General features: G+C 32.8%; 1 protein-coding gene across 1 annotated transcript in view; it reads left to right on the top strand.

The window, feature by feature from the left end:
• The window catches only part of LOC150082137 (sodium-dependent proline transporter-like), a 48,700-nt gene extending 30,997 nt beyond the window's left edge, over positions 1-17,703 (top strand). The window contains exons 4-14 of the mRNA XM_090379125.1: positions 136-279; positions 463-616; positions 8,291-8,423; positions 8,785-8,919; positions 10,090-10,193; positions 10,429-10,666; positions 10,961-11,089; positions 11,956-12,055; positions 16,126-16,235; positions 16,353-16,523; positions 16,760-17,703. Coding sequence (XP_090235251.1) covers positions 136-279; positions 463-616; positions 8,291-8,423; positions 8,785-8,919; positions 10,090-10,193; positions 10,429-10,666; positions 10,961-11,089; positions 11,956-12,055; positions 16,126-16,235; positions 16,353-16,523; positions 16,760-16,924 — 1,583 coding nt within the window. The 3' untranslated portion in view covers positions 16,925-17,703. The remainder of the gene's footprint in view (positions 1-135; positions 280-462; positions 617-8,290; positions 8,424-8,784; positions 8,920-10,089; positions 10,194-10,428; positions 10,667-10,960; positions 11,090-11,955; positions 12,056-16,125; positions 16,236-16,352; positions 16,524-16,759) is intronic.
• Positions 17,704-23,881: the final 6,178 nt, after the last annotated feature.

Below are 23,881 nucleotides of genomic sequence, written 5' to 3' on the forward strand. Positions count from 1 at the left end.
TCTCTTTCCAATTAAACAACAAAAACGTTTTTCAAAATCCTTTGAAGTTCCTTTTAAAGTAAGATAAAAATCTGGAAATGCATCTATAATATAGTAACTTATATTATAGATGTTTTCTTTCATTGTTCTTTCTAGGTCTAGGCTATGGCATGGTTATTGTTTCTGGAATAGTGATGCTCTATTATAACATGATCATTGCGTGGACAATCTTTTATATGTTCGCTTCCTGGAATCGCAGGTTGCCATGGGAACATTGCGATCCTGAGTGGAGTACTCCAGGTAAGTTATATTGGATGGAATTTTTGGATGTGTGCTATATCAATTAGAAAATTTGAAATTTTTAATGGAAAACCACAATGAGATAAAACTGAAACAATTTATCTTTCTTTTCTGTTGTGCTAAAAGTTCAAATAGAATAAAATGTTCAAATAAAAGTTCAATAACGGATTTATGTCTTTCCAGCTTGTTACTCGTATCGGGATGCTGAAGACTGCTCCCAAAGGAACGGGACCTATTATGAGAGAACATGTTATAGCCATAATGAGTCTTTATACCTTAATCTCAGTGTACTGGTCAAAGGGATGATTAAAAAACCTCCAGCTGACGAATATTTTGTGTGAGTATCATTAAATTTCTTTTTTATAAACTGAATATCACATGAAGTGTTAATATTTTTGAATTTTAGAAACATGACGAGGTAACTGAGGCCATGAGCTGTCAGAATTGAACATAATAGGTTATTGATATACTCGTCAAGTGCAGAATTGCTGAACAAGGTGTCTTAACTTGCAAGGAGACTTTGATAGTTTTTGGAAGTTCACTACAAGGAGACTTTGATAGTTTTTGGAAGTTCACTACTTTGATAGTGAACTTCCAAAACGGGAAACCATTTTTTTTTTTATTTCAGTCCAAAATCTTTTGATGGAACTTCGAACAATTGTTAAAACTAAAAATGAGCTTTCTGAACAATGGAAGTGTAAGAAGTAGATCTTACAAATATAATAGACATATTTGTTTTGCTAAAATAAATCCAGGAAGGGCGATGAAGAAGGAGTATTAAGTTAAAGATAGTAAGTATTAAGATTCGATATTTAGTTTTAATGCAAATAAGGTAAAAGTTTGAAGAAGCACTGGATTTGGGGATGGGAAAGTTATGATGTATATGTTAAATAGTGGCTAAGTGGAAACAAGTAATTTCTAACAATATAAGAGAGCTAACAGGGACAGCACTAGAGAAGGGGTGCCATTTTGTGAACAGGTTAGAAAAGGGTTGCTGAGGGCAAGAACAATAGGACTCGTAAAAATGGGATTACGAAGCATCTCTTTTGATCTAAGCCACCGTTAGTAAACAGGAAATTAATGGACGTCCAATGTTTGGGTGATTGATATTTGGGTTAAGTTCGATATATTTAGCAGAGGTGTGAACACGAAAATGAGTGTTTTGGAGGTGACTGGCAAACATGAAAGTGCCATACTGCCGTGTGAAAAAAATAAGAAATTTCTAGAGAAGGGTTGGTTTGTACGCTAGGGAGACAGCTGGGGTGAGTTGTTTTAGCAAATAGGAAGGAATGAAAAAAATTAAATAGTATGGCGATTGGTTGGAGTCCTTGGGGGAGGTGTTCCAAACTTGAGGGAAAAAGAAAAGTTTCCGGGGGGGGGGGAGTAATTGAGAAAGTGTCAACTCTGTATCTGACTTCTCTGTGGTCTAATGGGAGAAAGGTCATGAGTTTGCGGGTTGAAGTAGAAGTAGATTTTTTGGTGGTCGGAGTTCACATCTTGTGGTAGCAAGATGAAGAAGAAAAGAAAAAAAAAAACATGAGAAAAAGAAAGCCTTGTCCGGCATCGGGGGCCAGTGCTAGGTAGTGAAGGCAGTGGTTAAGTTTAAGGTTAAGGTAAATGTGCAAGAAAGAAAGCCTGGTCCGGTATCGGAAGGCAGTGTGCCCAAGAAATGGAAGAAATCCTGTCTGCCACAAAGGAAGCCTGAGCACAAGGGAATTGGAAGTAGCAGCGAATTCGGAACGTAAGTCTGTTCCTGTTTTTTTTTTGAACCCCCAACTCATGGACTCATAATCTAAACTCTGTAAGAAATTGATTGACAGTTCTTTCTAACGAAAATTAAATTTGGAATAGGCAAGTTAGTTACTAAAATTGAGATAATTTGTTATGAATGTTAATGATTATGAAATAATATAAGGGTGGTACAGGGGTAATAAAAAGAAAGTGATGGTATAAAGGAATTAGTAAAGAAATTATATTTATATGTTAACCTATATCATTAAGTTAGGCCAGGTGCCAACACAAGATAACAGAGCAGGTGAGTTGTAAAGAGAAAGAAATTTTATTAATAGAGAAACCTCATGATTAAAGATGGATGACTAAGATGGTAACTAGAGAGTAATTAAGGAGAATGAGGGATTTATAGTGAATATTACTGAGGTAGGAGGACATCAGTTTCAATACATTTCATGTGTTAAAGGCTAGAAACAAATATACAAAAAGAGTAATAAGAGTTGAAATGAGTTTTACTGATGTAAGAGAATGATTGAGTAATCATCGAGGATTCGTATTAAGTAAGATACAACTGATACAAATTGATGTTAATCATTTGTAAATTGAGAATAGTTGATTAGAGAAAGATAGTGTATTGTATTGTAGTATGGTTCGAATATATGGAAATTGGTATGCATGTATGTAATTATTGGTTTTTTATGTAAATGTTGTATTTAATGTTCATTAAAGGTTTTTAAATTTATTGAAAAAATGTGTCTTTAATGTTCTACTAACTCCCCCTTTACACACCTTAGAATCTAGAATTTTCTGTGAATTGCAGTCAGATTTGCGTTTTATAGGGTGGCATTGTGACGTCAGTAGGGTTTAAAATTAAATTAAGCCAAATATTTTCCCTACCTCCACAGAAGGTAATTGATAAGAAAGCAACAGAAGGGAGAACAGAACCTTGAGATACTTCGGCATTGATTTAGAGTTTGAAGACTTCGGTTTCTCTATCTTGAGCTTACCCAAACTTTTCTGTGCGACTTTACAGTACTACCCCTATAAATATTATTTCTTTACTGATTCCATGATGATGTACCAACGTTGAATTCTAAATGGGAAGCCTTCTTGGAGGGGACTAGACTTTTCATTCCAACTAAGAAATACTGTTCAAGGTTTAGATTTAAATGGATGTCGGAAGAAATAAAGAGGCACGTGGCAGAGAAGAAAAATGTATGGGATGTATATAAATTATCAAGCGACTCAGAAGCCTATGGCAGATATAAGCTAGTCTGTAATCAGGTGACAAAGGAGGTTAGGCAGGCGAAGGCAGATTACGAGAAATCTTTGGCAAAAGATGCTAAGAAAAACAGCAATGACTTCTTTATTTATATAAACTCTAGAAGGAAAGGGATGAATCAGATTGGACCACTTAACATAGATGGGTTGACTACTGATGATCATGCTCAGGTAGCTGATAAACTGAATGAGTATTTTGAATCTACATTCACACGTGAGGAGTTATTCGATGAGGGGAGTGCCAGAAGTTTATCAAACGTTAACAGGGAGCTAAGTGATTTTGTAATAACTGAGAGCAAAGTGGAGGAGAAATTGTTGAGAAACTGGAGGTGTGCAAATGTATCCGCATTTCACATAAGGGGATACACGAGTAATTACAGACCAGTTAGTTTAACTTGTGTTCCGGGAAAAATAATGGAGTCACTGGTTAAAGAACCGTTGCAGGATCATCTAGACAAGACTGTAGTAATAGTTAAAACACAGTATGGGTTTTTAAAGGGAGGTCTTGTCTGACCAATTTGATTGGATACTACGATGTGGTCACAAAGGAACTGAATGCCAAAAATAATTTTGATATCATATACTTGGATTTCAGGAAAGCTTTTGACACTTGCGCATGGAAGACTATTGTACAAATTGGAGCAGAATGGTATTAAGGGTAAGTTGCTACAATGGATAAAAGGATGGTTAAGTCGGAGAAGACAGATGGTGGTAATCAATGGGTGCTGCTCTTTGTGGACTAAATGTTATTAGTGGAGTCCCACAGGGTTCGGTGTTGGGTCCACTGTTGTTTTGTATATTTATCAGTGATACTGATGAAGGTGTATCAAGATTAATGCCCAAGTTTGCAGATAATACAAAGGTTGGCAGGGTTGTTAACGACAGTAAAGACAGTATGCTACTCCAACTGGATATAGATAAGTTGGTCAAATGGGCTGAGAAGTAGCAACTGAAGTTTAACATTGACAAATGCAAAGTACTGTATATGGGTAGAAGTAAGCCCAGAGAAACGTACCGACTGTGAGGTAGTACACTTAGGGTGGTAGAAAATGAAAAATACCTGGGGGTAATTGGGCAGTCGAATATGAAGTTCGCTGAGCAGTGCAGACGGGCTGCCGGGGCAGGCATGGAGTCTTGTCAATGATATATAGGAATTTTGCTAGCAGGGAAAAGGAGGTGATTGTCCCTCTGTACCACCAAGAGTACTGTTTACAGGTCTGGAGGCCTCATTTTAGGAAGGATGTAGAGTTGCTAGAACGAATACAAAGAAGGGCAACAAGATTTGTGAGGGGAACAAAGGGGTGCTCTTACCAAGAAAGGCTTAAGTTCTGTAAATTTCAGTACCTGGAGAGTAGGCACCTGCAAGGTGATCTGATTGAGGTGTATAAGGCCTTGAATGGGTTGAGCAAGCTGAATGCTGATGGGATTCTTCCTCTTGCTCAGATTAAGAACCTGAGTGGGCATAGATTCAAATTGAGGAAAGACAGTTGCAAAATAGATGTGTGGAAGTTTGCCTTTAGCCTGCGGGTAGTTGATCGGTGGAATAGACTTCTATCTTTTGTTGTGGAAGTTGATAGTCTGAATAAATTTAAGGCTGAGCTGGACAGACATTTGGAACGAATGGAGGAATGAAATGGAAGGGTTTTTATTTTTTTATTTTTGGTTGATGCTGCATAAGTTTGCTTTCTTGTATCGTATGCCTTTACTAATGCTAATGCTATCAAAAAGGTGAGCGACATAATCCAAAAGTTTCCCTGTATATCGAATCCGATTGATCCGATATTAGCAATCAGATATATGTGTTATTTTTTGAAAGAGTAAAATAACAAAATTGGAAAGAGATTTGTCTGGAAATAGGAAGTGGATGGCAGGATTTGTCTCTCTTCTTAGAAAACGGCTGGATAAGAGCACATTTCCACGCAGAAAGCATTGAGTGCGATACAAAAGAGGAGTTACGTTTAGATTCATTGAAAGGAATTAGTTCGAACTGGTGTGGGGAGGATATAATGACCGGTTCTACCCGCGAAGACTTGTCAAGAGGAGAAAATATTCTATAACTTTTCGCAGCTGAATTAAAATCCTGTCAGGAATAAGGGACTTTATGGAATTTTCACATAGTGGCCGAGTTAGCCGGTGTTAGGCGACAGTTGCATGATCCTCTCCCTAAAACTTGGATTTTTCATCCAGCGAAACAGGCAAACTGACCACAGGATACGCTCCAAGTTACAGATAGAATTCATTTGGGAGAGCGTTAGACTGAAGATAGAATTCACTGTCTTAGTTGCTTGTAGTAAATATAATATTTTAAGGGCCTTAAACACCTGATTAGGTCACTCTTGAAGCGTCTATTCTCCAAGCCTTGAAGTCCATATATTCTAAGACGTTCTCACAGCGAAACCCCTTAGCACTTCTAACCAATCTAGAAGCTCTTCTTTGGACTCTTTCCAGAAGTTCTATGTCCTTTTTTTAGGTGAGGCCTCCACACCTGAATGCAATTTTCTAAGTGTGGTCTCACCATCTACACTTTGATCTTAGCCAAAGGACCGAGAAGCGATGGTCTCACCATCTGAGGGATCCTGCTCGCTTCTGCAGAATTCCCATTGATTATTACTTTCTCTATGAAAAGAATCAGGAATGGTTAAAGAACAAAAATGCCCACGTGGGGATTTGATCACATATACAAGAAGTAATAAAAGCACATTTGGAACTTGTTTATCCATTACACTGGTTTTGCTGTTATGGTGTGTTTATGATATACTGATTTACAATTTCAGTTACTCGTTTGCGAAATGCGCGAGATCGTGAGTTGAGCAGAAACTGCCAAAGGAATCAGTAGAATAGCCATCAGACATTGACATCGCCGCACGTGGATCGCGTTACTGGATACGTTTGTTATTCCTGTCACCGTTCGTCTAAGCATGGATGACTGCACATATATAACTGAGATTGCATGCTCGTGATCATGTGCAACAACTTTCTGATGTTTGTAAGCTTCTCTGAACCTCGCAGATATCTCTTAGTCTTGATGGAGTGGGAGTTTCAAAACTACATAATACTATAGAAGACAACCTATACATGACGTAGAGACTGCAGGTTTAATTGCAACACTCTGTGGATCAGGATTTTTAATTAGTACTGCATTAAAAATACCTTTTCTTCCTCAACAAAAGGTATTTATAGTGCATTAAGATACCTTTTGTTTAGAAGCAAAGTCTGTTCGATTGACTGAGGCTATTATTAAATTAATAACAGAAAGAATCAATCAAGATTAATACTAATTATAAGAGCTATAAATCGTATGACAAGGAATAAAAGGCAGAAAAATCAAATTGAATCAATTTGTCTTCCACTCACTGGAAAAATTGGTCTCAACAGATAATTAAATGTACGATGCAAATATAAGTTGTCACATGGTATGAGCACAAATTCCTTGGTATCAACGAAGAAGGGCGCCTCCGTAGCCAGGTGGGAAGGAGCAGCAGTGCGTAGCACACGCTTCTTGATTAGACCGGGGTTCGAGCCCGTCACCACCAAATACGGAGGATGCGGAAAGGTCAGGGAATGACCACCGCATATCCCGGAGCAATATGGCCTTAGTTGCTAATGCTCCAAATAACAAACAATGTCAGCGAAGAACTGTACACTGTCCAGCTTCTTAGTCGATCGAGTCATGGGGAAGATAAGTAATCTTTCTGATTTTCAGAAAGGTATTATTGTTGGAGTACGTTCAGCAGGAGCCACAATTGAGAAAATAAAAGAAATTACTGGTATGTCGAAAGCAACCATCTCAAAAGTATACAGTGAGTGGAAGACGGAAAAGAGAATGCAACTTTAAAAGGAAGAAATGCGGTAGGAAGTCGGTACATCCTCCAAGAACGAGACCGCAGGAATCTAAAGCGCGAATTGTGAGTCAGAATATATGGTCCAGTGTGCAGCAGAAGACTGAAAACTTCAACTAGGCGTTGAAGAATCTGGGATTTAGTAGTTGTATGCCAATACTAAAGCGACTTCTTACTTTAAAAAAAACGACTGGAGTGGTGCCGCTAACGCCATGACCAGGGAATAGTGGAAAATGATGATGCGGTCTGACGAATCTTGATTTATACTTGAACTTCAAGAAGTCATGTATCCAGACTGTCTCGTGTCCACCACTATGGTTTGAGATGGTATCATGGTATGTTCTGCTGGTACGGACTGAGTTCGCTGATATTGCAAGAATGTCTTGTAACCCCCAATGAATATCTTTTTGTCAAATCGGGCCAACGATCCATTACAATATTTCGATTGCAATGGATTCTTTCAAGACAACAACGCAACTATCCACAGAGCAAAAATTGTATCTTAATGGTTCGGCGAACATTTTCACGATTTACGATATATACCCTGGCCTCTTCTCCAGATCTGATACCAATTAGGAATAAATGAAATATGTTGGATGTGTCAGTTGGGCTTCGCAGTTCTCTACCGGCCACAATCCAGTTGTCTGATGGAGGAAAGGACAAATTTGTAGCTAGTCTTCAGACGCCTAATGGAATCGAGGCCTTAGGAGTTTTTTCCTCACGGAAACTTGGATTTTCATCCAGCAAATAACAAATATAGACCATATGTAATTTACAGACTATTATATACAGCGCAATATGGCCTAATTGCAGATGCTCCTAAAAATACAACAACAACAATCTATTTAATAGAATATTTGAATTAATTATGGGAGAAGAAATTTGGAGTGATATTGAAAGAAGAATGCAAATGACTCTTAGATACAAAATGCTCTAGCCAGTTCAAAACACGAATTATAATTTAATTATAAAGAACATACAAAGAATTTTTTTAAATAATTAAGATTACAGGAGATTTAATTTATGACTGAAGGAATCAGAGATTAACATGAACATTCTATAATCTAGTATGTATGTTTTGTAGTTTTTGCGAAATACATTCAAGAGTTTTATGTTGTTTCCATCAGCGTCTAACAAGTTCCTTTTTCTTTACTTTGTAGCCATTACGTGCTAGGCGAATCCTCAGGTATTGAGGAAACAGGTGAGGTCAGATGGTCATTAGCATTGTGCCTCTTGCTGGCATGGATCATTGTCTTCCTTTGTCTCAGTAAAGGAGTTCAGTCTTCTGGAAAAGTAAGTTGAATATGGCTGTCAGGAAAACCAGACACAAATTCTTACTAAGTATATTTTAGCAAACTTGTTTAGTTAACAAAGTTTCATTCCATAAATTCAAGTTCACTTATTTTGGTTTGCTGATAAAATGAGTGGATAATTAAATAAATACCTTAAGGAGATTAATTAATTAAAGAGAACTTTATTATCATTATTTAATTAAATAAATTAAGTGTGTCTCACGTAATGTTGGACCAAAATTTTATTTATTTAGATATTTTGATTATATCAGCATATTTAAACATTACTTTTCTCCGTCCCTGACGATAATATAATTTACTTTTAGTTGGCTGTTTTATTGGACTTCGTTTTACTCTTTCAGGTGGTGTATTTTACCGCCCTTTTCCCCTACCTTGTATTGGTGATTCTATTCTTTAGGGGGGTTACATTGCCTGGTGCTAAAGAAGGGATTCTCTTCTACGTCACCCCAGAATGGAGTCGACTCGCAACTGCACAGGTATTGTAGAAGTTAAATATTACTCTAAAATGTGTAAAATAAGTATAAAAAGATATTGAGGTTATTCTGGCTTACTTTGACACCAGTTTACATATTTTGTGTGTACTTCCTTGTCGAGCCTTCTGTAATTTGATTAAAATCGGATCCATAGAAATCCAACTCTTTTTTTCATACATACACCATATATTTTAGCTGAAGCACTGGATATTATGTTTATTGATGGGACTCATTGGAGGAATCAGTAGGCAATATGTTGGAAGCGCAGATAAGAAATGTTCTCACTTCGCACATATGAGGATAGATATTAAACTTAGACAATAACCTTGATATGCCTGTATTAATAAACATTGAAAACAAAACGGACCCAGTACTGAACCTTGAGGAAATCCAGTATAAACATTAGGCCATGAAGGGCAGTGGTCATTAATAATCACTCTTTGTCTCCTACATCTTAAATTTCCCTTTAACTGGCCCCAAATTTTCCACCCAGCTTCTTTGTGGCTATGCCATAATAGCTAATCAGATTATCAGCAAAGGTTCCCCCCTTAATGATCATTAAACAAAAAATAGAATTTATAAATTCTATTTTTTGTTAAACCAATTAATGATAATATTAATGATTATCATAAATTAATAAAGATGCTCATTTAAAATTCAATATTATTTATTTAAAATAAAAAATATAAACAACATAATAGTTGGCATAAAATTCTTTAGATAAACTACCAATCCATTACATACCATTCCCATAATCTGACAGGAAGAGGAAGAGGATAATGACGCATGCGTAACTGAGAAAAATAGACTAACCAATCAGAAACTTAAAGGAAGTTGCGTATTATTTATTCCGTCTACGAAATCACAATAGTAAAATTATGAATTCTCTGTGTTTTACCTGCACCAACCTTTAAAATTATTATTTATTCTAGTAGATTAATTAATTACAATATTTTACACAGATTATTTATTAATATAAGATAATATTATTTCAGTGTAATTAAATTTAAATATATATTGGTATATTTAAAGTAATTTTTGTATTATTTTATTCTTTTTAAGGACAAGTTATGTGAAGTGAAAAATTGGTACAAGTTATGCTGTGTTAATTTATTCTTTAAAGTGAAAATTATTATTTTTTATTTATTAAATATATTTAATTTCTTTTATAAGGTTTGGGGAGATGCCGCCGTGCAAATATTTTTTGCTCTCAGTCCTGCCTGGGGAGGCTTAATTACGTTATCATCGTATAATAAATTTCATAATAATTGCTATAAGTGAGTATAGTTTTTATCTTTATATGAAAAGTAAAAAAATATTTATTTAAAATGTTTTTATATTGATTAATTCACAGGACTGAACAAATTATTTAATTTTTTTTAAAAATCAATTATTAAAAATCTTTAGAATGTTATTATAGCTAATAAACACATTATTTATTAATGAATTTTAAATCATCAGTGGTTACCTACTGTATATTTATATTTATTTCTCCTTCTCCCTTTTATTTAGGGATGCTCTCATCGTTTCTGTGAGTAACGTTCTCACCAGCATCTTTGCTGGTTTTGTTATATTTTCTGTAATTGGTTATCTGGCTCATGAGCTCAATACCGATGTTGGGCGTGTGGTCGACCAAGGAGCTGGATTAGCGTTCGTGGTTTATCCAGAAGTAGTTGCAAGACTTCCTATAGCACCTTTATGGGCATTTCTATTTTTTTTCATGCTATTGACATTAGGTTTAGACAGCCAGGTAAGTGGCGCTATCTATCGGATTTTATTTCAACTATAGAAGTTTGTCCTATAAAAAAACAAGTTTTTCTAAGTTAAATTTCATCTCTTTTGAGTCCAGTATATTTAATAATATATTACAGGCAGCAATATATTATTAAGTATATATAAGTAATATATTATTATACAAAAAATTAAATATTTCAGCATTATCTGAGTATTAACTGCCCTCATAAATAAGAAATAATTATGGGCAAGCTATGAACTACGAAATATTTTTTAAATGTCTATATTTTATTCTTCTTTTCACTTTTAGTTTGCTTTGTTGGAGACTGTTACCACTGCCATTTTAGACAGATTTCCACTATTGAGAGAACGTAAATTTTTCGTAGTACTAATCACGTGCATTATAGGATATGCAGGAGGATTGATATTTACTACTAGGGTGAGTAAGGTGATTATAATATTTAATACTAGTATTAATATTACCAGTATTGGCAAAATGATGCAAGAAAACGAACACACGCAACGTTTTTTTACTGGATTGTAAAAAGCGCCATCTACCGGAAATGAAAATAAAAAATATATATAATATTTGTAATCTTTTAATCAATATATTATTATTATTAAAAAATGCTATTGTTGCTTATTAATTTATGTACATTGAAAAAAATGTATAATTTATGAAAATTATGGTCTTTAGTATTATTATTATTAATAGTATTTTCAAAATGATGCAAGAAAACAAGCGCGTCCAACAATGTTTTATTGGATTGCAAAATGCGCCATCTACTTGAAATTAAAATAAAAAATATATAATATTTGTAATATTTTAATGAATATATTATTGTTATTACATAATATTGTCGCTTATTAATTCATATATAATAATATAGATGTATAATTTAGATAAATTATGGACTTTATAGCTCTATAAGCGAAATTATTTATCCAATTTTTATTTGCAAACGAACTAAAATCATGCTCTGTTTCATAATTTACATTTTTGTCGTTAGATGGCAGATACAACGGTTTTATTTTTAGTGACATTTTTAAGATTAGGGAGAAATTAAATATATTTAATTAAATATTAATTATCTATTAATATAGTTATAATATACATAGTAATATATTCTGTTTTATGATATTTTATAATGTATTGAATAATATACAAAAAGTAGAAATTTATTGTAATGAAAAGTGTTTTTATAAAGCCAATTTACGTACATTTAAAAAAAAAAATAGCAGAAAAATATATAATGATTTATTTATTGAATTTTTAGAAAAATAATACTTAACTCTCTCATTTAGGCCGGAGTTTTTTGGCTGCAGCTGTTCGACAAATATGCGGCAAATTTCTCAGTACTGCTCATTGCTATTTCCGAGTGTGTCTTAATATCCTGGCATTATGGTAAGTAGTTCGTGGATCATTATATCCATGGATATCAAATTTATTCTTGTTTTCTTACTGAAAAAAAAAAAAAAAAAAAAAATCTAGGCATCTAAATAAGGTTATTTTCCATCTCACTGAAACACAGCTGTGTTAACCCGTATTTACCACCCAATTTAATGCTTGGAAACAAGATGGTGGGTAGGAGATCAATAAATGACACCATCAAGTAGCTAATTGCTGTTACTGAAAACATCTGAGTACCAATAAATAAGATCCTATTTAATTATCTAATTAAACATTAGTGTGAGCTAACGAAACTACGACAATAACTTTCACTCCGGATTTAATTAACAGTTACCCAAGTACGTGATAGTCTTGACATTATGTTTGGCTCTGTTTCCTCTTCTGCCTCGCTGGACTTTTCATTTTTTTCCTTCCCAAATATTCTTGGCCGTTCATTCTCTCTCTGCGTGGTTTAAAGAAATATCTTTAGAGCCAATTGCCTTTTAAGCGGGCTTAAGTGAGGTTATTCTCGTGTATTACTTCCGTTATTTAATTTGTTTTCTGAGAAGTAGAAAATTGGGAAACGATGGACAGGGTAGTGGAAAATAAAAGCTAATACAGATTAGATTTCACACTTAAATATACGCTAAGTGATCACTGAATTATGCCCATCTACCTAATAAAAGTTCTTGTTTATACTCTGCCACGACCACCAAGTCAGTGGAGTTTACAATAAATCAATTCAATACAAATGTTAATCGTATTTAGTAGTCATGGGCTTGAACCCCGGTCCATTCAAAGGCTTGTGCCACTGCACTCGCGCTCCTGACCACTTGGCTACGTCAATACCGTATTAGTCTACTGTCCTTAAGGACAACAGCCACTAGATGTATGAAGACGTACGTAGAGGTCTGCAGCCACTCTGCCAGCAAAAAAGGCTTTCCACAGTGTGGGAACAGATTGCAGTTGCTTATCCATACGTCTTCCCATTCAAAAACATTCTATAAGTGTTCAGTTGGATTGAGATCAGGTGAATTTGAAGGCCAATCAAGATGGGTGATATCTTCGCTGTGTTAACTACAGTGCGGACCCGATCACATGGCGCATTATCATCTTGAAAGATCCCTTTTTGTACTGAAAAAAATGCAACATGGCAGGGTGCACACGGTCTCCTAAGAACTGCCGGCCGACCTCACCAGTGAAACTTTGACCCATACGCACTAGGGGTCCTAGTTCTTGACAGAAAAACATGCCCATGTTAAGCAACCACCGCCACCTGCCTGAACAGTGGGCACCATGCACTATGGGCTCCTGGACTCGTGTTGCTTCCTCCACACACGGAAGCGTCCTTCGGCGTGTTGTATCAGGTATTTGGATTCCTCCGATCAGCACACTCATTTCCAGTGTTCAACTAGGGTATTGTTGACACCACAGCATTCGCCGTCGACGATGATCAGCAGTGAGGAGAGGGAGTCTCCTGGGTCGTCTGTTGTGGAGCCTTATGCGTCTGAGTATGTGGCGCATTGTCATTTGGGACAGTGTTCTTTCATTCTTCATATTGTATTGTGATGTCAACTGTCGCATAGTGACTTGCCGTTTAGCCCATACAACGCGCTGCACCTTTCGCTCACCATGAACATCTACCTTTCTTAATCCTTTAGATTTTTGTCGGCGACAGATGGTTTGACCTGTTCGACACCATTCTTTGTGCATCTTAACTACAGTGAGCTGTGAGCAACCGACAAGACGTGCCGTTTCCGATAGGGAAGCACTCGAAGCACGAGCTCCTCCAATCATGAAACTCCGTGATATCTTTACTACGTCCCATAACTGCTACTTATCACTTTGACTGCACGACCAGATGCAAATTACCACTGCTCTAGCGTACGAAACTGTCCGGTTTTTTGCACTGCCGTTAATTCAGAGGGCCAGGTAAAAGAATTAAGGTTTAATCCATCTGGTCCTCCTTACCGATACTGATGGAAGTGGGAAGCTTTCAGTCGGGATTTGGGACCTTTTCTATCGGATCCCCCCTCTCTATCCCCCCTAAAGATCCCGTTATCTTCCACTCTGAATGAGTGAGAGCTCATCAGATTTTAAAAGATACAGAACTGCTGTCATTCATAAGCACAAAATAACTTAATTCTTGTCAATTCACTGAGAAACTCAACTGAAGGGTTTTTTTAAAATATAAATTAAGTTGCCAAAAAAAAAAAAACAATTCTGAATACTTAAAAAAAGTAATCAAATGCATACCTAGTAAAGTATTTATTCACAGTACATACATGTCTAATAATTCTTATTTTTTTTATACGTTTTAATTTGTACGGTGAATAGCTGCGTTGTTTTCTTGAAAGAATCCATCGCATTCCAAGTTAAAATGAAACACTGCAGGAGGAAGCTGGTCCGATACTTCATAAAACTGTTCATGGAGATAGCAAGACTTTCTAATGGTATGAGCGGAGCCAGTCCTTACCAACAGAACAAACCACATCCTATGATATCACCTCTAGCATCTTGAATGGTGAACAAAAGACTGTCTGGGTGCACGGCTTAATGAGGTTCCAGCTACACTTTCACCCTACCATTGGTGTAAAAAAAAAAAGTGTAAATTAAGACTCGTCAGACCACACGATCTTTTCCACTGTCCACTTTTTTCACTTTCCACTGTTTCCACTGTCTTAGCGTTGGTGTCACCCTCCAGTCGAATCTACAGAAGAATTAGTTTATTTAAGACATTTCAAATAGACCGTATCTCCTAAACGGATCCGCATGATGTTATTGAATTTTTATTCACTAAAAGACAAGAATATGGAGAAATTCATAACAGACGTTATCCGTGTAAAATGAACGTCTAATCTTCCAGCATACATATAGTTAGCATTCTTGGTCTTCAACAGCAAAAAATGTAGATGACATAGATCATCATGAACAATTATGATGATCGTTTTTCGTACTGTTTTCTTGTGCTGATGAACGTCAACGAATCTGATGTTAACATTAACTCTGAAGGTCTGGTCCTCATAGGCATAGAGTTTCGTGAAAGACGCCACTGGTGGTTTCCCACATCTGCGCCATGGTACTTTTTAGAGAGGAGCAGAACCTCTCTAAAAGCCAGAAAAGGTGTAATGTCTGGTTTGTGTCAGAGTAGTATGTTCTGTTGTTGTGTCTCTGGCTACTTGGCCGCCGACCGGGCGAGCCGAGTGGGTTAAGTACCTGCCCGGCAACCCAAAGGTCGCGGGTTCGATTCCCGCCTCGGGCTCGGATCAAAGTACTGCAAAAACCTTGGGAGGTGCAATATGGCCACAGAAGCCGATGCGCCAACAACTACCAAATCAATCAATCAATCAATCAAGCTACTTGGCCGCAGGCCCCCTAGTAGGAACCTACGTTGCCTGCCACCATCGCTGGGAGGTGAGCCAGGCTGTCCATTATATTCTGGCTAGCCTCCTCCAGGGTCGCCTGAGCTTTCTGACAAAGTCCAAAAAAAAAAAAAAAAAAAAAACTATTTATAAGGAGTGAGTAAGGAAATAGCAAAGAAAGGTGTGTCAGAATGTAGTTTAATAAGAGCAGGCCACGGAAAAGGGGGCCTGCTAGAGATGGAAACAAGGAGGAGTGGGGAAAGTCATGGGAGTTCCATATGAAGCCCACATGACAGGTATCAATCTTGCCCCCAGAAGGAGTTGGCATGACAGCATATAAATCCCATGATGGAGAGTTCATCCGTAAAAGGGGTTCTTCAAGTGCAACGTGCTCCCTACTTCCCAATTTGGCTCCGTCTCACTTCTTTCTATTCCCAAGTATTAAACGAATTCGAAAGGCTTCCAATCAACAGGGTAAAAGATAATTTAGTGTAGAGTTTCCTACGGAACCTACTTTTAATGGGGAACAAACAAAAGCCCGTTTAATTTTAATTTATAAAATCATTCCTGGGACTTTACTGCCACACCTTATGGTTAAGAATTGCTCCACACGGGATTCCAGTGTACATATTATTAAAATGAGTTATTATTATTTTGTTCATTATTAAAAATGGATTAAGATTTACTTTTATTTACTACAAATATAGTTACTCTCTATTGCAGGAGCTGATAGATTTCTTCGTGATGTGGAAAAGATGATTGGCTCTAGATCTTATTTGTGGACTGTTTTCTGGACCATAATGTGGAAAGTATTCACTCCAGCTACCCTTCTGGTAAGTCGACTTTCGAATTAAAGGAGTTTTAATATCTCGTACAAGAAGTTTAAAATTCTAACCATAATAAGATAATGTAATAATTTTATACCAAAACTTATTTTCATCTCCATACAGTTTATCTTGTTCTTCAATTGGATCGAATACACTCCTGCAAGAAGTGGCAATTATATTTATCCCACTTGGGCTAATGCTGTAGGATGGGTCGTAGCCATGCTTCCTGTGGCAGTAATAATATCTGTTTCAATATGGAAGTTCTGCTCACTTACAAAACGCCCTCTGTGTGAGGTAAGTTGGCATACACATTTCTATTCTATTATTATAACAAATTAACATAATTTGTTCGGCCAATTTATGTATAACAATTTACTAGGAATGCTGGATTTGCATCTATTCTTTAAATGAAATAAAACTTCATGATAATGAAGTTCGATATCTAATAGTTTAATGAAGGACTAAAAACACCCCTTTAATTTTCTCTATATACCAAAATAATCATTTACTCTTATTTTATCATTTTACAGAGATTTGTTATTCTGATGCAACCAACTGAAGAATGGGGTCCAGCTCAGAAACTTTCAGATTTCAAAACTGGAGATCCAACAGATGATGGCTCAGAGGATCTTCGAAAAAATTCGTTTGACAATCCCTCTTTTAACGTAACCTACACATTTGAGACCGCTATTTAAAAGCAAAAAAAAAAAAAAAAAAAAAAAAGGTTGTAGGTGCTTTCCTGTTTTGATAGACTTCATTGACACAGAATGGGCAGTAAATTCACAATTCTTACACCCCCATTATTTTACAAATCGTGATTGTCCGTTGATGTGTATGAAAGAGAGAGAGAGAGAGATAGAAAGAGTGTATGTGTATGAAAAAGAGGTAGAAAAAGTGTGTATGTGGTGTGAAGAAGAAAGAGCATGTGTGTGTGTGTGTGTGAGATAACTTGTATTTTTCGTTGTATCCAGGCTTCCAAACAACATCATTTTGTTTATATGAGATTACACCAATAGATTGCGAACTGTAAATAAACATTTAAGCCACCTGGAAGCCTACAACCCCTGTCATTTCATTGATAGCTCTAATTACACCGTATTTATGTTAAAAAGAGACCACAGTAGATAGTTTTAATGGTGTACATCAGTGATTGGAATCAAGTTTCATTATATCTAGTTTCCTAACAATCTGGCATCATTACTCTATTTTTACATATTATATTCGTGTTAATCACAGAGTATAATGATGGATACTCTAGTTTGACTTTAATAGAATCTGTTTGTGTATTGTTACCAGATGTTAATCACGATGAAATAGTAGTTATGCTGCTCATTGATATCCGAAGATGTGCACATGATTTTTATTACAATTACGAGTATTTTAAACATCTCAAATTTTAAATAAATTATATTTAATTAACTCTATTCATTATTGTTATTACTATGTACATTTTACTTCCACGAATATTTTTAAAGCCGGTCATGAACATAATACATAATTAATTTCTGTATATAGTTAATTCATACAATCATACAAATTTCCCATAAAATTCTTGTTTAGTATGCTATTTTAATTTTATTTAACATAATTTGGTTTTTTTTATTATTTTACATAAATATTATAACCTTAGTATAATATAATGCAGTATTTAATTGTATTTGTTGGTGTTGAAACATTTATGATAAAATATTTAGGATTATTTATTTTAGGTTTTTTACATATATTTTTAGAAATTTATAATAAAATTTTAATAGAATAAGCATTTTTATAGTTATGTAATTTAATATAATTTAATAATATAAATATAATTATTTGTATTATTAAATTAATAATATTTATTATTATTAATAATTGATATTATTAATATTAATTTTAATGTTAATTAATAATATTATTATATTCCAATATTATTAATATTAACATTAAATTTTCATTTTCATCGTTAATATTAATTTTCATGTTAATTAATAATATTATTATATTCTAAGGTTATTAATGTTAATATTAATTATTTTTATATAATTTATTATTCATTTAATGAAAATTATACCAGAAAGACATTCCATGTTCAATGTTGCATTGTTTGGTTTGATATTTTTAGCCAACTGCAGAGTAATTCTGTTGGTTTCACTTTGTTCATTTTTTGATATTCTATTTATGTTAATCAATGATGTTATATTTTATTATATAATAGTTATCCAACAGGGAATATTTCGTTGTTTATTAATCCAACTGTTATGCACACATTTTTAAAATTCCTCTCAGTGTTTTCCATTACATGCTCTCATTCAAATAAACACATCCACTAATATGTAATTGAGACATTCAGTGCTGCTCTCTTGTGTAGCTATTACAAACTAAAATGTGAAAGAATTTCGAAAATACTTTTGAACAGTGGGTTCATGTCCGATTTTGTTCTCATTATTTTGTCTGTTTTTATAAATAACATTAAAATGACCATGGGCTAGAGTTTATAACTGTAGTTATAAACTATTTTGGACTCATCTGGAATCTTAAGAATGTTAAGTTCGAGAAACATTTTACACCATATAAAATAGTTCACGTGTAGTGATTTAGATGGATATAGAATATTATAATAAGAGCTTTATATGAAGATAATAGAACAATTTATATGATGTTCATTTGGCATGAAATGGTTGAAGTAGTTTAAGGGATTTGGGATTATGGGGTTGTATATGACTGAACTCTTCTTTCATATATTTTCAAAATGACTATAGTATGTAGAAAAAATCTTTTTAAGGAATAAATATTATTGAAGAAGTGGACGATCTTTAATGAGCAAAGGTGAAGCTCAGGTGTGAATATGTCAGAATTAAAAGATAGATAAAGATTATGAATTTTAATAATAATTTAAATTACATATTTCTCAGACTTCAGAATTTTCTTTTTTCATTAAATTTTCTTGGAAGATTAAATATCTATAAATATTTAATGATAGCATTTTAATGATTTCTTTTTCATTCAATGGTTGAATAAGTATTTGATAGTTCTTTGAATAAATTATTACTTGATATATTATTCAAATGAACAATGGGATTAAGAGTATAGTATGACTAAAAATATAACTTGAATGGCATACATCAGAATTCATATATGCTATTCAATACAATGATTCATAACTGGAATAATTTGACTAAATTTATTTATTTTATCATTAATATATTTTTTATTTATACTAATAATCATAAATATAATAAATAAAAATATAAACATAAATATAAATTTATATTTTAATATTTATTTGTTATAATTAAATTAAATATAATTAATTGTAATTTATATTTATTAATATATAAATTTTAAATTATAATTTAAAAATTTCACAGACAAAAATATTAAATATTGTGTTTCGTTTAATTTAAGTATATATATGACGTGAATTTAATTTACAATTTTAATCTTTCAATTTAAATATAAGTGAATAAAAATATCCAATTAAGTCAGTAGGTTATGCGTTAATTTAATGTATTTTTATTTGCTTGTAATTAAAATAAAAGATTAAAATTGTAAATTAAATTTATTTCATGTAAATACTTAAACGAAACACAATATTTAATTTTTTTGTCTGTGAAATTTATAAATTATAATTTAAAAATTATCAAAGTCATATACTACCAACAAACCTTTATGATCACATCTAAAGTCAGCACATCCACACTTATATATTAATAAATATAAATTATAATTAATTTCATTATAATTATTATAACAAATAAATATTAAAATTTAAATTTATAATTTTAATATTTATATATTATAATTAAATATTAAATATTATGATTATAATTTATATTTATTAATATATAACTTTTAAATTATGATCTATAAATTTCAGAGACAGAAATATTAAATATTATGTTTCGATTAATTTAAGGATTTATATGAAATGAATTTAATTTACAATTTTAATGTTTTATTTTAAATATAAGAGAATAAAACTAATTTAAATTAATGTATTATCTACTAACTTAATCGGAAACCAAATATGCTATAATGTTTAATGCCAAGTAACTTGTATTAATATACCAATGGAGCTAAAATACCTGCAAAAAATCATATTAGATGAATCGTATTAAAAATCATCGTATATAATAAGAATTTAATCCTTAAATTCACACCGTTACTTAAGCTGGTACTTCCAAACAGTCCATTAACGGCAGTTCGTTCAAATTTTACTATTCAGTGCTATTTTTAAATACTGTACTTAAAAACCAGATTGAACATTTTGCTACAGAATACATTTTAGTAAATTTCTAACCATATGTTTTGCTTGGAATTTCCTAGCTATGAGCATCTTAAGGATCTGAAGGATCTTGCCTATGAAGTATTGTGCATTTAATACAATTCTAACAGAGAGAAAATATACACTGTTTATATATAATAAACTTATAAATGTTACTTCGAGTATTCAGTATTTTAAAATGTAATCAGATGTTAAAAGTTTTTATTTCTTTTATCATTATCTGTTACATACACTTATTTACACATATTTTGAAAATTATCATATTAATTTTAATCAAAACTAAAGCGAATAATTATAATTTAAAAATAGAATACTAATTTTAATTATAATAATTAATAAAAATAATTTTGCTATTATTATTTAAAATAATAACGATTATTATTTTATTTTTCATTATTTATTTATTAATAATTATCATTTAATAATAGACACACTAGAAATTAAGTTTTTTATTTTTACACCATATTATAATATAATAATTGTAAACTAATTTTAAATAATACATGTGTAATGAAGTATACACAGTAAGTTGAATTACAGTTAAGCAAAACTTGTATATATAATTTTCATATTTCATTAAATATTTTTCATCGATACTATGTCTGTTGTAATATATTTTATTGTAATAAGCATTTGTATATATGTGAAATTGTTTATATTAGCATTGGAGATGGTTAGAAATGAGAGAGGTTATTGGAATGATTGCTTAAATCCAGTTCTTATCTAGCTTGTGGACCTTATACGTAATGTACATACTTGCATCCATGGCTAACCATAGCAACATTTGCATATTCTCTTCTCAATGTAACTACATATTATGCTGACTGTTTTAAATATTGTGTGTATAAATACATGTCTGTGTCCTTTTATATTTCACGTTTTTGTGTTTGTTTCGTTTTCATAATAAGCGATAGTTATCCAATGTATAGAAAAATGAGTTACCTGTGAATAGTTTTAATATATGTAGTGTATTTTACAGTAAATATTAAATTACATAGTTTTATTATTAGTAATTGAAAACATAATTTGGCATTTTGCTGTGCTATAGATCTATAAGCGTTTGAGATAATTGCTTTGGAAATTTTTAAGAGCAAATTAAACGTTGATGTTTGAAAATAAGAGCAAAGAAACTTTCAACTTTACAGTTTAATCCAGAAAATAAATTCATTATCATTTATGAGTAAGGTTACTTCTTACACAGGAATAATATTAAATTCTAATGACAAGATTCATATTTATAATTAAACATTAACATACTTTTAGAGTAAAAAATCATGGCCTAGTAAAGAATGCTAAGTTTACTCTAAATGCATTAGAATTATTTAAATTCATCTAAATACATAAATACATATACTATTAAGTAATTCAGAGTACTGTACAAATACTGCTCCATGCAGTATTTGTACTGTATTAGAAAATAATTCTTTTTCTGAAATGGCAATGGCTCACGTTCAACCTTTAGAACGAGTTGTCTCGGTATTGCACAATTTGAGAACCTCGGAATAATAAATGAAGTTATTAAGCAGTTGTTATTTATAACAACTGTAATAAAATATACATTTAATACAAATTATAATAAATTTTTATTTTTATTTTCAAAAAATTCAGCTACTTCTTTCAATTTGCAGATATATTCCTCATTTTTATAACGGTTTATACTTTAAATAATAGTAATGACTTCTTCAAAATCTACAGCACAGCAAATGTTGATCCATATTGTATTTTTCAAAATTTCTCTGATAATTTTTTTTTTTATCCCAGGTCGTATTATTCATTTACAGAAAGTAATTTTTAATGTAAGAGAAGATATTGATATAAAAACTTTATTTGCTTATAAAACGTATTATAATTTATAAAACTAAATCAATTTTTGTTGCATCCGCGCACTCCAAATGTGGTCTAGCAAATCTTATATGTATACAACGAGAAAGATTGTGGTGCCATCTAGTGACAAGTATCATAACAAAGCTTGTTAAAATGAAATTGTACGCATGTATATATAAATCCATAGTGTCTTTGTAACATCTAAATGACAGGGCCACAAAGGTTGAAAGTGGAAAGAAAAAATATATTATGATTCTCCCTCCCTCGGTATGGCCCTGTGCACTAAATATAACTGAAATATTTACGTGAAAATTAATGTCATTTCCAGTCTGTATTTCAGCACGTTGCATCATCGTACTTCAAAATGCATTTAAATGTTAGAAAAAAAAAATAAAAAATAAATAATCAAGCATTGTATTCAGATTGCTAAGAAAATATTATTTTTTCCTTGTATGTTCGAGTGCGAGTGTACAGGTATGTATTAAAGATGTACAAAGACCTATATACTGTGAATGTATAATAGATTTAGTAGCCACATATTAGCTAGATTCGAAAAAAAAGAAAAAAAAAAAAGAAAGAAAAGGCCTTTATTAGTCCAAGATAGTACACTGAATTATAATGCTCAAAATAATGAAATTCAACCGAACTGTAAAAATTGCTAAACTTTATTTTCTTAGAGGGTTTATTTATAAAAGTGGAATTAAACTATTCATTATAGAAGATCTTACACATGTACATGACATTAACTGGAAAATATAACCAGAACTGTCTTTTACATGTCAGAATTATCTTTCACCTGTACATATACTATCTATTTATGTAAGCAAAAAGTTTTACGATATGCACAGTAATAAAAATAGCCATTCTTAAAATGACAATTTTTATTATCGAGAATGTACGTAAAAATACACTGTTATTAATGTACACAAACGTTTCATTGTTACTTACGTACGAGGGAAAAAAAATCAGACTGTTATGCATGTACGCAAAAATTTCATTGTTATATATGTACGCAAGAAAGCATTGTTATGTATGTGACCAGAAGATCGATTGTTATGTATGTATCCAACAAATTGTTATATATGTTTCCCCAAAATTCATTGTTACCTATTGTACGCAAAAAAAAATATTTCAATTGTTACGTATTCATAGCCTGCTCATGTGGACTTCTGTACACCAGAACACTCTTGCTTGAGATAAGTGAATTCGCTGTGCCATCTTTGTATCATAGCAGTCATGAACCATTAGGTACATGTCGCATTAAATATTCGGGCTGTGTGTATGTATAAAAAGAGTATGTGGCTGTCATTTGTACACAATTATTGTTAATGTGCATGTGTGATACACTTTTATGTGTTGTAGCGTGTTGGTATGTCTTATTCATTTCACAGTGCTCGAAAATGAGTGTCATCAAATAGTAGTGTTTGTGTAAAAGATCTGTATTTGTCTGTCCCACATTCATTGCAGTATGGAGTAAATGATGGAGGTTGTACGACAGCACTTTAGTTTCTTTATTGAAAAAATAAAGCTCAAATAACAATGCGTCTTCTGTAATTTGCTTAAG

Source organism: Mastigoproctus giganteus, chromosome 8, assembly GCF_048544385.1.
Source record: "Mastigoproctus giganteus isolate SK-2022 chromosome 8, ASM4854438v1, whole genome shotgun sequence".
In the NCBI taxonomy this organism is placed as follows: Eukaryota; Metazoa; Arthropoda; class Arachnida; order Uropygi; family Thelyphonidae; genus Mastigoproctus; species Mastigoproctus giganteus.